General features: G+C 40.2%; 1 protein-coding gene across 7 annotated transcripts in view; it reads right to left on the reverse strand.

Moving 5' to 3' along the window:
• Nucleotides 1-13,403, reverse strand: part of IDE (insulin degrading enzyme) — a 141,220-nt gene that overhangs the window by 25,221 nt on the left and 102,596 nt on the right. For 6 of the 7 annotated variants that reach the window (XM_074382581.1, XM_003922391.3, XM_074382582.1 and 3 more), the window contains 5 exons: nucleotides 12,222-12,344; nucleotides 9,924-10,006; nucleotides 5,788-5,932; nucleotides 2,181-2,291; nucleotides 1,168-1,288 (listed from right to left, as the gene is read on the reverse strand). In XM_074382581.1, coding sequence (XP_074238682.1) covers nucleotides 1,168-1,288; nucleotides 2,181-2,291; nucleotides 5,788-5,932; nucleotides 9,924-10,006; nucleotides 12,222-12,344 — 583 coding nt within the window. Of the gene's footprint in view, nucleotides 1-1,167; nucleotides 1,289-2,180; nucleotides 2,292-5,151; nucleotides 5,297-5,787; nucleotides 5,933-9,923; nucleotides 10,007-12,221; nucleotides 12,345-13,403 lie in introns of all 7 variants that reach the window. The other variant, XM_039465130.2, reaches the window with a different exon arrangement.

The raw sequence follows: 13,403 nt of genomic DNA on the forward strand, positions 1-13,403 counted from the left end.
CTCAGCCTCCTGAGTAGCTTGGATTACAGGCATGTGCCACCATGCCCAGCTACTTTTTTGTATTTTTAGTAGAGATGGGGTTTCACCATGTTGACCAGGATGGTCTTGATTTCTTGACCTTGTGAGCCACCCGCTTTGGCCTCCCAAAGTGCTGGGATTACAGGCTTGAGCCACCGCGCCTGGCCACAAGACTCAGTCTTAAAAAAACAAAACAAAACAAAACCCTTCAATATTAACAAGGTTAGTACTTGGTAAAAGTATTCAGTCTGCAGACTTTTTTTTTTTTTGGAGGTGAGGACTCTTGCTCTGTTACCCAAGCTGGAGTGCAGTGGGCATAAGCACGGCTCACTGCAGCCTCAACTACGCAGGCACAAACAATCCTCTAGCCACACCGTCTCTTGAGTAAGTGGGACCACAGGTGTATGCCACCACATCCAGCTAAGATTTTTATTATTTTTTTGCAGAGACAGAATCTCACTATATTGCCCAGGCTGGTCTCAAACTCCTGGGCTCAAGTGATCCTCCTGTCTCCACCTCCCAAAGTACAAGGATTACAGGTACAACCCATTGTACCCAGTCCTTCTGCAGAAATCTAAAATATCCATCATCTCAAGTTTATTTATCATTTGTGTTGGGAATGTTCAATACCCTCCTTCTACTTATTTGAAAGTATATGTTACTGTTAACTATAGCCATCCTGCCCACCACTGTTTTTATAAAACATATGCACAGCCAGCTTTTTTTTTTTTTTTTTTTTTTTTGAGACGGAGTTTCACTCTTGTTTCCCAGGCTGGAGTGCAATGGCGCGATCTCGGCTCACTGCAACCTCCGCCTCCTGGGTTCAGGCAATTCTCCTGCCTCAGCCTCCTGAGTAGCTGGGATTACAGGCACGCGCCACCATGCCCAGCTGATTTTTTGTATTTTTAGTAGAGACGGGGTTTCACCATGTTGACCAGGATGGTCTCGATCTCTTGACCTCGTGATCCACCCGCCTCGGCCTCCCAAAGTGCTGGGATTACAGGCTTGAGCCACCGCGCCCGGCCGCACAGCCAGCTTTAATAGAACTACAAGTTATTTAAAAGTATACACAGTAAATGTCAGAATAAACCAAAATGAATTTAGGAAAAAAATGAAGAAAGCATTAAGCTTTAAATAGAAGAGTCTCACCATCTAGAGCTTCTTTTAACTCATCTTTAGTCCAGGCCACTTCTGTCATCAGCAAGCGGAGGTAGTACATGGCATGCTGGTGAGGCTGTTCAGCCCGGAAATTGTTAAGAGATCGCATATACTAGTGAAGGGAGACAGAAGTTCAGTAATTTTATAAATCTTTTAAAAATCATTTTAGAAGTCCAGTTATAATAAAATTTCAAACAATCTGTTACTAGGATTTACTTCCTTCCCCTTTCTGAAGTTATATAATTAAGAATGGGGTTTATTCCTCTCTGATCCTTCATAAAAGTGCATGCTTTTTCTTTGTCCTGGCTGCTGCTTACATTTGTTCAGCATCTGACATGGACTGTAAGTGCCTTCACTATGGGATATCTTCTGTCCGTCAGAAAGTTTCCCCTAGTTTTCAGGGATGTCTTTTGGAATCTTTAGTTTCTATACTATAAAGCTATCCCCAAAGTCTCCGTAAGCAAGCAACATTGATAGGTATCCATATGGGATCTTTATTTGAAAACTGATGGCAGTTTCTTTTTGTATACAATGAAAAGATCATAGTTTAGCTTCAGAAGCAGCTGTTCATCCCTTACTTCCGTTACTGGGCTAAACATGAATTGAATTTAAGTGGAAGATGTGTCAAACCCAAATAGTGTGCTCTAATGTGACAAGGTTTTGTGGTAAGGCAGACCTCAGTCTGCTGAATTGTGTATTCCTCTGAACTGGAGGTTGGGATGTAACATCCAAGGAGGCCCTGACAGCCACTAAGTGCTTCTCTTTGAAATTCGGAGCTGCAACTGCCCTAGCTCTTGGAACCCACAGAGAAGAGGTCAGGTATCCACCAGAGTCTACTAGGCTTTCTTTCTGGACAGAGTATAGGATTTTGCAAAGACAGTGTGAGATGAATGCAACAAGGTTATGAATGCTCCTTTTTCTCCTCACTTCTTTTATATTATAAAAACTTTTTATAATATAGCAATATTATGTTATGAATAAAAAATAGAGTTCAGAAAACTTACTGCTTCTTTGATAATTTCAAATCTTTTTTCATCAATCTCAAAGGTAGCCATTTTCTCAATAATCTTCTTTAGTAAAATTGGCTGCTTGTCATTGTAACCTTTCACTGAAAGCTACAGAAAGAATTCGGGATATTAAACATCTAAAAATATCACAAAACAACTTCCAAATAAACAACTTAACCTGATTTTTAAACATGCAGAAAATCCTACAACCAGAGATAAAAAATGAAACATATTCAATTTAATGTCTCATAAATATAATGTAACATTTTGGAAGGTAACATTAACTTTTTTTTTTTTTTTTTTTTTTTTTGAGACGGAGTTTCGCTCTTGTTACCCAGGCTGGAGTGCAATGGCGCGATCTCGGCTCACCGCAACCTCCGCCTTCTGGGTTCAGGCAATTCTCCTGCCTCAGCCTCCTGAGTAGCTGGGATTACAGGCAAGGGCCACCATGCCCAGCTAATTTTTTGTATTTTTAGTAGAGGCGGGGTTTCACCATGTTGACCAGGATGGTCTCGATCTCTTGACCTCGTGATCCACCCGCCTCGGCCTCCCAAAGTGCTGGGATTACAGGCTTGCGCCACCGCGCCCGGCCACTTTTTTTTTTTTTTTTTTTGAGACAAAGTTTTGCTTTTGTTGCCCAGGCTGGAGTGCAGTGGCACGACTTCGGTTCACTGCAACCTCCACCTTCCAGCTTCAAGTAGTTCACCTGCCTCACCCTCTGGAGTAGTTGGGATTAAGGTGCACGCCACTACACCCGGCTAATATTCTGTATTTTCAGTAGCGACCGGGTTTCACAATGTTTGTCAAGTGGGTCTCAAACTCCTGACCTCAGGTGATCCACCCACCTCAGCCTTCCAAAGTGCTGGAATTACAGGCGTGAGCCGCCATGCCCAGCTTTAACCATCTTTGTCTCTAAATTGTTTAAATATTTTAAACGTCATCTTGGAGAAATGAGGCAGCCCTGATTCTGTATTACATGGATTTTGCCACTTTCTCATTCAGTGTTGCCCAATTAGGACCCAAATATATTTATTTTAGGACCCATATATTTTATTTTATATATATATATATATATATATATTTTTTTTTTTTTGAGACAGAGTCTTAAAAAAAAAAGTCTCTGTCACCCAGGCTGGAGTGCGGTGGTATGATCTTGGCTCACTGCAACCTCCACCTGCTGGGCTCAAGGAATTTCTCCTGCCTCAGCCTCTTGAGTAGCTGGGACCATAGGTGTGCCACCATGCCAAGCTAATTTTTATATTTTTAGTAGACGGGGTTTCACCATGTTGGCCAGGCTGGTCTTGAACTCCTGACCTCAAGTGATCCACCTGCCTCAGCCTCCCAAAGTGCTGGAATTACAAGTATGAACCACTTTGCCTGGCAGGATCTACAGTTCTAACCACTTGCATACTTGATAAATTTTGCTGGTGTTCTAAAAGCTAATGGCAAAACAAATGTGTAAAAAAGATACACTGTATGTATCATCAGGATCTTAGCTCAGCACGTTTTTTTTTTTTTTGAGACAGGGTCTAGCTCTGCTGCCCAGGCTACAGTGCAGTGGTGCAATCTTGGCTCACTGCAAACTCTGCTGCCTGGGCTCAAGTGATCCTCTCACCTCAGCCTCTGGAGTAGCTGGACTATAGGCACACACCACCATGTCTGGCTAATTTTTTGTAGAGACAGGGTCTTGCCATGTTGCCCAGGAGGTTGGTCTGGAACTCCTGAGCTCAAAGCAATCCACCTGTCTTGGACTCCCAAAGTGCTGGGATTACAGGTGAGAGCCACCGTGCCCAGCTAATTTGGCACAATTTACTTTGTCTCTAAATGCCTAATATTTTGAAAAGTGAGGAATGAAGAATTCCTATTGTATTTCCACATGGTGGCATTCAAAGCAGTAGGGGATACACTGCAGCTAGAATACCATGAAAATCTGTATGCTGTGAAGGATAATAGGCAAGAACCTCAGCAGGAGGGAAGGCCACTGACCATGGCAAGCACATCATGTTTCCTACTGTAGGAACTAAACAGACAATTAGCAGAAAATCCATTTTGTCATAAATAAAAATTATTTGTTTTGATGGTAATATGCTACTAAAAATCAACAGAAATAAAGAGAAAATAGATGATTACTTTTCTATTTAGAGCTAATTATGATCTCTGAGCTTCAAATTTCTGTGGACTCTAAGAATGCTTAGGTTAATATACATTCTTACACATTCAACAAAAGCTACCAGATATTTATGTGAAGGAAAAAAAAGTCACTGGAAAATAAATAAAATTTAAAACTCCTACAATCTTAGAATTTAAATAAGGAGTACCCCAAAATGCTCTCATTTTCATTTTTACTAAAATATGCAATGTATTTTCAAGAAAAGTGAAGAGGAATGTGTGCCATAAAAGGGATATTAACTTGGAATGGAGATATAAGCAAGCTTGGAAACACATTCAAAAGAAAGGATCCAGTTATTTCTTAGATGCATTTAATAATGCTTATTTTAAAACACATAAAGTAGGTAATGGTGTATGTGACAAAGTAAGTTAAATTAAAATGTTAGGTGCATCTGAAAATAGAAACTTTCTGCTATCTGCAGAAATAAAGGGAGCCTATTTATAAGTAAAAATCAAGCACCACAACAGTAACTATGGATATCTTCTACTTACAGATGTTAATACACACTCAATTATATGGAAAAAACAACATGCTGTCAGGATTAATATGTTAAACATCTCAAGCAGAAGAACATGCAAATAAATGCAGCACACATACATGTTCACAAGATGCACTAAACTTAATTAAATCATTCATTAGTGGAACTAACACTAATTTGAGTTCTTCAATCATCAAAATGGTGCAAGGAAAAACACCATCACCTTTCTTCTTTAAAAATGCAGAAGTTAATAGTTTTCCCAAGCTCAACATAATGCTTAAACGGGGTGGTGCCTTTTCTTTGGTTTTCATGTTACTTACAAGTATTGCATTCATTCCTGATGCAATGCCATAGCTCAAACCTGAGAGGCGTGCTGCATATGTATACTCTTTTAAATCATCCTTCAATAACCTGATAAACAGGTATGTCATGTTGCAATGGAGAGGATCAGCATAAATGTAGCGACTAACAAAAAGAAAAACAAAAGAAATGCTTTGATACCTCAAGCAGTGGCATGGAAATGAAGAAACATGACCGAAGAGTATGGATATGCAGCCTCATGATCTGGATTTCTAGGGAAATAGTATACGCCAAACTTAGGTTTTACAAAAGAAGGAAGACTTTATTTTCCTTTGCCAAAGACCAAGATTTCAAACACAGAATGGGTGGGATCTAAACTTAAATCAGGATCCAATTTTGTTTGAGTAGAAAAATATGACACGCTGATGAAACATGTTAAAAAAAAAAAGAAATCAAGGAAAATTTGCACAATATGAATGGTATGTAGTTAAATACTTAGAATAAGAGCTAACTTAAAAATTAAATGATAAAATATGATTAGCCATAAAGATTTTTTAAAAAAGAAATTAAACTCATAACCTCAATCAAAAAATGCTTCCATCAAATCAATATAAAAAATGTTGATGAGTGGAAGGCTCTAAGGCATGGGTACTTACATACATCCCATAGATGGTATTTTGGAGATCATAGCTCAAGCCTGCTAGCTCTGCTGCATATGCATACTCGTTGAGTGAGTCTTTGAGGAGCTCAAGGTACAAATAGGCCATGTTACAGTGCAAGGGGTCCACATAAGCAAATGGGCTGGAAGAAAATGTTGACAATAAAATAGCCGATTTTATTACTTCTCAATGTGATATGGCCTTTTGCGATGGATCAAGACAATGAACACCAGTTAATATGATTTCCTGAGGATATGGTTGAATTCTTGGGCTATTTCTTCTTATGAGGAAAAAAAACAATGTGTCTGGAAAAGAAGCCTGAAATATGGTGCGTGTGTGTGTGCTGGTGGTAGTGAATAAGGAGTGAAACTGCCTACCCCAGATGGTGTGGCAGAACTGACAAGTAAGAAATGCAGGGTATGCGAGGAGTGGGAACGGGCCAAAATGCATGCCTAGGCTTAGGCTAGCGGGAGGAGCATGGCCAACAGAAAACATACAGCATCTGCATGTCCTCCACCTCTCTCTAATCAAGTCACACCCTTGGAGTACTGGTGGACAGGAGTGAAAGACTGGGAAATGTGTCTGTGGTAAATTACACAAATTGAGACCTGTGAAAAGGTTAGCTTATCCCTGAATTTTCCTCAAAACAGTAAAGCTAGAGAACTGTCAGTAAAATAATTGATAATTTCTATCATATAATGGTAGCCAAAACTAGGGAAAAAAAATAAATAGAATTTTTTTTTTTTGAGATGGAGTCTCACTATGTCGCCCAGGCTAGAGTGCAGAGGTGCAATCTTGGCTCACTGCAACCTCTGCCTCATGGGTTCAAGCGATTCTTCTGCCTCAGCTTCCCGAGTAGCTGGGACTACAGGCACGTGCCACCATGCCCAGCTAATTTTTGTATTTTTAGTAGAGAAGGGGTTTCACTGCGTTGGCCAGGATGGTCTTCAACTCCTGACCTCATGATCTGCCCGCCTTGGCCTCCCAAAGTGCTAGGATTACAGGTGTGAAAAATATTTAAATGAGAAAGAGCAATGAAAAAGAAGAAAGAATTACAGAGTAGTTTAAACAACCACAGTGATCGACTAAACTTCATTTCCCAGATAAGAAACATAATTTTCTTCAGGTCTCCTGAGTTTGTGGCAGCAGAGCTGGGATTACAAATGCAAGTTAAAAAACCTCCTCCTTTGGCTATACAACCTTGCTTACCTTTATCAAAAGCAAGTAAAAGATTCACTCATTCAATAAATACGTATTATATGCTGACTACAGTGCCAGGCTCTTCTCTAGGCACTGGAAATAAAGAGTGAACAAATCAGGCAGTGTCTCTGATCTCAGAGTTGATAATCTAGCTAGAGGGGACAAATAATAAAAAAATTTAAATCTGACATGTTAGTTGGTGACAGTGCTATGGGGTAAAATTAAGCAGGGTAAGATGAATAGGGAATGATGGGGTGATGGCAGCAGGAAAGAAAGACTGCTGCTTTACATGCGATGGCCAGTCAAGGCCACTCTTATAATGTGACATTTGGACCCAGACCTGAAGGAAGCAAGGGAGTGAGCCCTCGGGACATCTAAGGGGTGAAGTGAAGAACTTCCCAGGCTGAAGAAACAGCTAGTGCTAAAGGCCTGAGGCAGGTGCCTGCTTAGCTTGTTTGGCAGCAAATTAAAAGTTTTACTCTATCTGTAGCACAGTAAATATAACCAATTACTGATAACAAAGCCAACATTTTGTTTTTCTAACGGAAAGTCAAGGTCTCACTGTGTTGTCCAGACTGGTCTTTAACTCCTAGGTTCAAGTGATCTTCCTGCCTTGGCCTCCCAAAATGTTAGGATTACAGGTGCGAGCTATTGCACCCAGGCAAAAGCCAGTAATTTTATCAAAGCTGATAAAAAAGCAAAAATAGGGATAAAATGTGTAGTCACTTAGAGAATTAAAATCAAAGACAAAGTTCGATGGCGATTCCAATATTCTCCAACTGGAAAATTTGAATAAATGTTCTGCCATTTAATTTTTTTTTTTTTTTAAAAAGGGCATTAGGTATAAAAGTGTTCCTGAACACAAAAAAAGGCCATATATTGCCATCCCACAACAAACATCATACATATCATCAAAACAAAAGAGAGGCTCTGACAGAGGTCAGCCTCACAGGTAACTATGGACCTTTCTTAGGTGGAAGTGAAAAGCCAGAAAAGCCAAGTTTGGGGGCTCAAAGCACTATGGCTCAGGCTCAGCAAACAATTCCAAGGCATGTCCTAAAATGCTGCATCTGGTGTGGTGAGGTGGCATGCACCTGTAGTCCCAGCTACTCAGGAGGCTGAGGTGGGAGGTTCACGTGAGCCTAAGAGTTTGAGGCTGCAGTAACTGCACTCCAGCTCTGGGTTGACAGAGTAAGATTCTGTCTCTTAAAAACAAACATACAAACAAACAAACAAAAAACAACAAAAATAGCTGCATCCTGTAATCCCAGCTACTCAGGAGGCTGAGGCAGGAGAATTGCCTGAACCCAGGAGGCGGAGGTTGCGGTGAGCCGAGATCTCGCCATTGCACTCCAGCCTGGTTAACAAGAGCGAAACTCCGCCTCAAAAAAAAAAAAAAAAAAAAAAAAAAAAAATAGCTGCATCCACAGCAGCTATGGTGGTGAAGTGGAGAGGACCCCAAACTAACTTTTAAAAGAGAACAGGATTCAACTGGGATACCTAAATTCTTGTTCATATGTTAATTTTAAAAGTGTATTATTTTGTTGACCTGCATATCAAAGAAGAAAAAAAAAGTATTATTTTGTAATCAGATACTGTACCCATAAATATGGATCACAGGGTTTTAAAAACCACAGCTAACTACACATAATATAATCTTACTTCTGAAAAGATGAAAAGGATATAGACACACATATGAAAATTTCAATTAAGACGTACAAGAAACAGAACAGTGGTTACCTCTAGGAAGACAGACCAGAGAGAGGGATTTGTGTGGAAGACAGACATTTTCAATTCTAGGAAATGTGCTAGGCAGTTCAGAGAACACAAAAATGTAAAATGGTCTCTCAAAGAGTATTCTAAAGAAATTCATCGTCATAGAGGCCAAATGGGAAAGTGGTGACAAGCTGCTTAGAATGTTAAAAAATATCACTTGCAAATATCAAAAAAAGCAGCTTTGTAATGCCCTTTACCAACAATAAGCCATAACCTGACAGCCCATGTTTGGTGTAAACAATAAACAATCTCTGCACAGTTACAGATAATCTGTGAATCTCATGTTATAAAACCAAAATATTTATAATCCCTATAATCTCAACATATTTGTTGATGGAAAATCAGATTCTTTTCCCTCTTTCCAAAGCATTTAAACCATATCTACCTTTAATTTCATGTCAAGCGAACTGAATAAACATTAATAAAAAAGCTGATTATCATACTGAACATTACTGAATAAATAAACCATGATAGGCTTATTTTACAAACCACTGAATTTTAGAAATAAAAATTATAAACTCACAAAGTAAAATCTGAAATGGGTGATTAACACACAAATAAGGAAGACACAGATGAATTGAAGATGCACTGAGAAATTACTGCAATAGCATTATTCCTAAATTTTACTTCTTCTCTCTATTAGTAATTTTTAAGTAATCAAGCCAGAAATAGAGGAAGCAGTACTTAAGGGCTCCTGACAAAGGACAGAACAGGACTCAGGATCATTTAGTAACTACTGCCTCTTCTAGACAAATTCCAGGAATATAAAACCAAAGCAATAAAAACACCCCAAATTCTTTATTCTTTTTTCACTGAGTCTTCTGGGTAAATCCACAGCCTCCTCAGAATCCAAAGCCCTGATGGCTAAGAAGGGCATCCTAACAATAGCTAACATAAATCATTTCAGCTAAAAGGTATACTCATTAATGAAAAAAAGAAAGAATTAACAACTTCGGTTTTTAAAATACCTCTTAACAGCAACAGCCTCTCCTTTTCTTTTTTTATTATTTATTTATTTACAGCCTATCCTTTTCTAGGTGAAATAACTCTAATTCCTTTTATTTCTAGGCATGGATGTTTAAGAAGAACAGACAACTTTTGGAAATGTAATTGTTGATTTTTATAAGAAGCTTTCTAGCTAGATTCATCTTACCTACCTGAAAAATTCGAAGTTGAGACAAGCCTTCGGCAAAAAAAACTTATCATCTTGTTTGAACCAGAGTTTGCTCATAGCTGTATCCTGTGATGCAGAAAACAATCTGGTTAGGGAAATAGCGGTGCATTCAGAAAAAATGTTCGATCAAATCACTCTTCAAGAGGAGGAGGACAGAGGCAATAAAAATTAGAGTTTCGTTCTGGAGCTGCTCTCCCATGGCCTTGAAGCATACTCAGAGTCAGCAGGTAGAAAGCTGGAGACAAAAGACTGCAGACTCCTCTAGCAGAGTGAAATCAGCCTTCTGTTTCCCTTATATCAGGGAGATGGGGGTACAGTGAAGGAAGAGACATAATCAGAGAAGCCAATACCAACTGTCCTGTCCTCATCTTTCTGGACACTGGGAGGCAGACAGAGGCAGAAGGCCCTTGCAAGGGTATGGCCGCCAGCCTCCAAGGTAGCCCACAATAATCCTTTCCTGCTGAGATTCACAGCCTTGGTGGTCTCCTCCCACACTAGACCAGAGTTGGTCTGTCTTACTAACAAAATATGACAGAACTGATGGTACACCTCTGAGATTGCATTATAAAAGACATCAGGCTTGTATCTTGATCACTCGTTTTCCCTCCTGGATCATTCACTTTGGGGGAAGCCTGCTGCCATGTCAAGCAACTCTACAGAGAAGTCCATGTGGTGAAAAACTAAGGTGAGCCAAGAACCATATAACTGAATCTGGAAGAGAATCCTTCAGCCCCAGTTGAATCTTCAGATGACTAAAGCCTTGGCCAACAGCTTGACTATAACTTCATAAGAGACCCTGAGCCAGAACTAGCCAACTATGCCACTGCTGGATTCCTGGCCTGCCTCAGAAACTGTGTAAGACCAGGCTCTGTGGCTCACCTGAGGTCAGGAGTTCGAGACCGGCCTGGCCAACATGGAGAAACCCCATCTCTACTAAAAATACAAAAAATTAGCCGGGGGTGATGGCGGGTGCCTGTAATCTCAGCTACTCAGGAGACTGAGACAGGAGAATCACTTGAACCCAGGAGGTAGAAGTTAAAACGAACCGAGATCACATCATTGCACTCTAGACTGGGAAACAATAGCAAGACTCCATTTCAAAAAAAAGAAAAAGAATAAATGGCTGCCTCATTAATAATCTAGTTGCTTAAGACAAATTTTCATGTTCCTAAATACTGATTGTTATCTCATTGAACTCATCTAAATTCTTCCAAATGTTAGGCCATTTGAAGAAGATAAAAAGATGCATATGTGTGCCTACAGTCATGAGTTTAGAAACAGCTTAGAAGGGAGAAGAAATACGTTTAGAAGGGAGAAGAAATACGTTTAGAAGGGATAATGGGTTGGACACGGTGGCTGACGCCTGTAATCTCCGCACTTTGGGAGGCCAAGATGAGTGGATCACGAAGTCAGAAGTTTGAGACCAGCCTGGCCAAGATGGTGAAACCTCATCTCCACTAAAACACACACACACACACACACACAAAATTAGCCAGGTGTGGTGGCACACGCCTGTAATCCCAGCTACACAGGAGGCTGAGGTGGAGAACTGCTTAAACCCAGGAGGTGGAGGTTACAGTGAGCCAAGATTGTGCCACTGCACTCAAGCCTGGGCTAGGTGACAGAGCAAGACTCCATCTCAAAAAAAAAAAAAAAAAAAAGAAAGAAAAAGAAAAAATAGAAGAGAGAATGTGCTGTAGTAATTTGATATGATTTTTTACATTACTCAAGTTCTGAAATAATGGCATGAAAAGGACATTGTGAGAAAAGGAGGGGAGCCCTACTTCTCAACAGCCCTGCACACTAGTTTACCATTCTATTCACTTAATATAGTCACTATGGCATAATGAATTGTTTTTAAGGGCAGGAAATCCAGCAGCTCCCCTTGGACTCGCTCTCTTTCAGGCTTTAGAGATCCTTTCTTTTCTTAAACGTCCATGACGCAGCATAAGCCTACTTCCTTACGGGATCTTCAGCAGACAAGGAAGAGAAGCACAGACCTTTCCACACACTTGTGGTTACAGCCCAGACTTACTTTTTTCTCCTATAAAGAAAGCGATTCTCTAGATTCTACATTGTTTAGTATTTTTGCTTGCTTGCTTTAATATTTTTAACCCTCTAATATTTCTTGTAGTTATTCCTTCTGTGGCTTCTTTGTCAACTCTTAGGATGTGAGCCCCCTCCCAAATCAACATAGTACCAAATGTAAGAAATCATTTCTCTAGTCCCCCATGTATTAGGTCTGCCCCCAAATTTAAAATCACTGCTTCGAACACTTTACCTTAATAAGAGCAGGGTATGGTGTCGCCTCCTTTTCTAATGGTAAAATCTCAAAATTCGTAGGAATAAATTCATTCTTTGTTGGAAGTTTAAATTTCCCATTCAGGTCAGCATTTTGCCATTTCTGGATGAATAATGAAACACACATATAAATGCAGTAAGAGTCTGATTTAAGAGTTTAAAATAGTATATTTGCTCAATATCAGGGCAAATATTAAGTGGACAAATGTCACACAGCATTGTTTTGCATCAGACATAAAGGCACTATTACCAAATCTATTCATGGGTTTTCGTGACACTTCTTTCCAGTACTAGCAAAGATTTTGCATTCATGTATCCATCTTTCCTCTCCACATCTCCAAAATGACCAGCTGAGGAACAATCTGAGACTATGGAACTCAGAAAAGCTGACTGGTCCATATGTAGATAATGTTTACTCTAGCTCTTTAAAGAATCAAGAATAATCTGCACATGAATATATTCCTACAAGTGCTAGACAACAGGTCATTTATTTAAGAGCCATACTGTCAGCTATCCTAAGTTATATCCACATATCGCCTGAAAGCAAGGCTAAAGGGGGTATCTTTCACTTCAATATTTCTTTCTTTTTTCCTGAGACAGAGTCTTGCTCTGTCACTAGGCTGGAACGCAGTGGCATGATCTCAACACACTGCAACCTCCACCTCCCCAGTTCAAGTGATTCTCGTGCCTCAGCCTCCCAAGTAGCTGGGACTACAGGCATGCATCACCACACACGGCTAATTAATATTTGTACTTTTAGTGGAGATGGGGTTTCAGCATGTTGGCCAGGCTGGTCTTGAACTCCTGGCCTCAAGTGATCCACCCACCTCGGCCTCCCAAAGTGATGGGATTACAGGTGTGAGCCGCCACCCCTGGCCTCACTTCAGTACATCTTTTTTTTTTTCAGACAGAGTGCCACTTTGTTACCCAGGCTGGAGTGGGGCAGCACAATCTCCGCTCACTGCATCCTCTGCCTCCCAGGTTCAAGCAATTCTCGTGCCTCAGCCTTCTGAGTAGCTGGGATTACAGGTGTGTACCACCAAACCCAGCTAATTTCTGCATTTTATTAGAGACCAGGTCTCACCATGTTACTCAGGCTGGTCTCAAACTCCTGATCTCAGACAATCCACCCACTTAGGCCTCCTCCTAAAGTGCCAGAATT

This window comes from Saimiri boliviensis, chromosome 12, assembly GCF_048565385.1.
Source record: "Saimiri boliviensis isolate mSaiBol1 chromosome 12, mSaiBol1.pri, whole genome shotgun sequence".
Lineage (NCBI taxonomy): Eukaryota > Metazoa > Chordata > Mammalia > Primates > Cebidae > Saimiri > Saimiri boliviensis.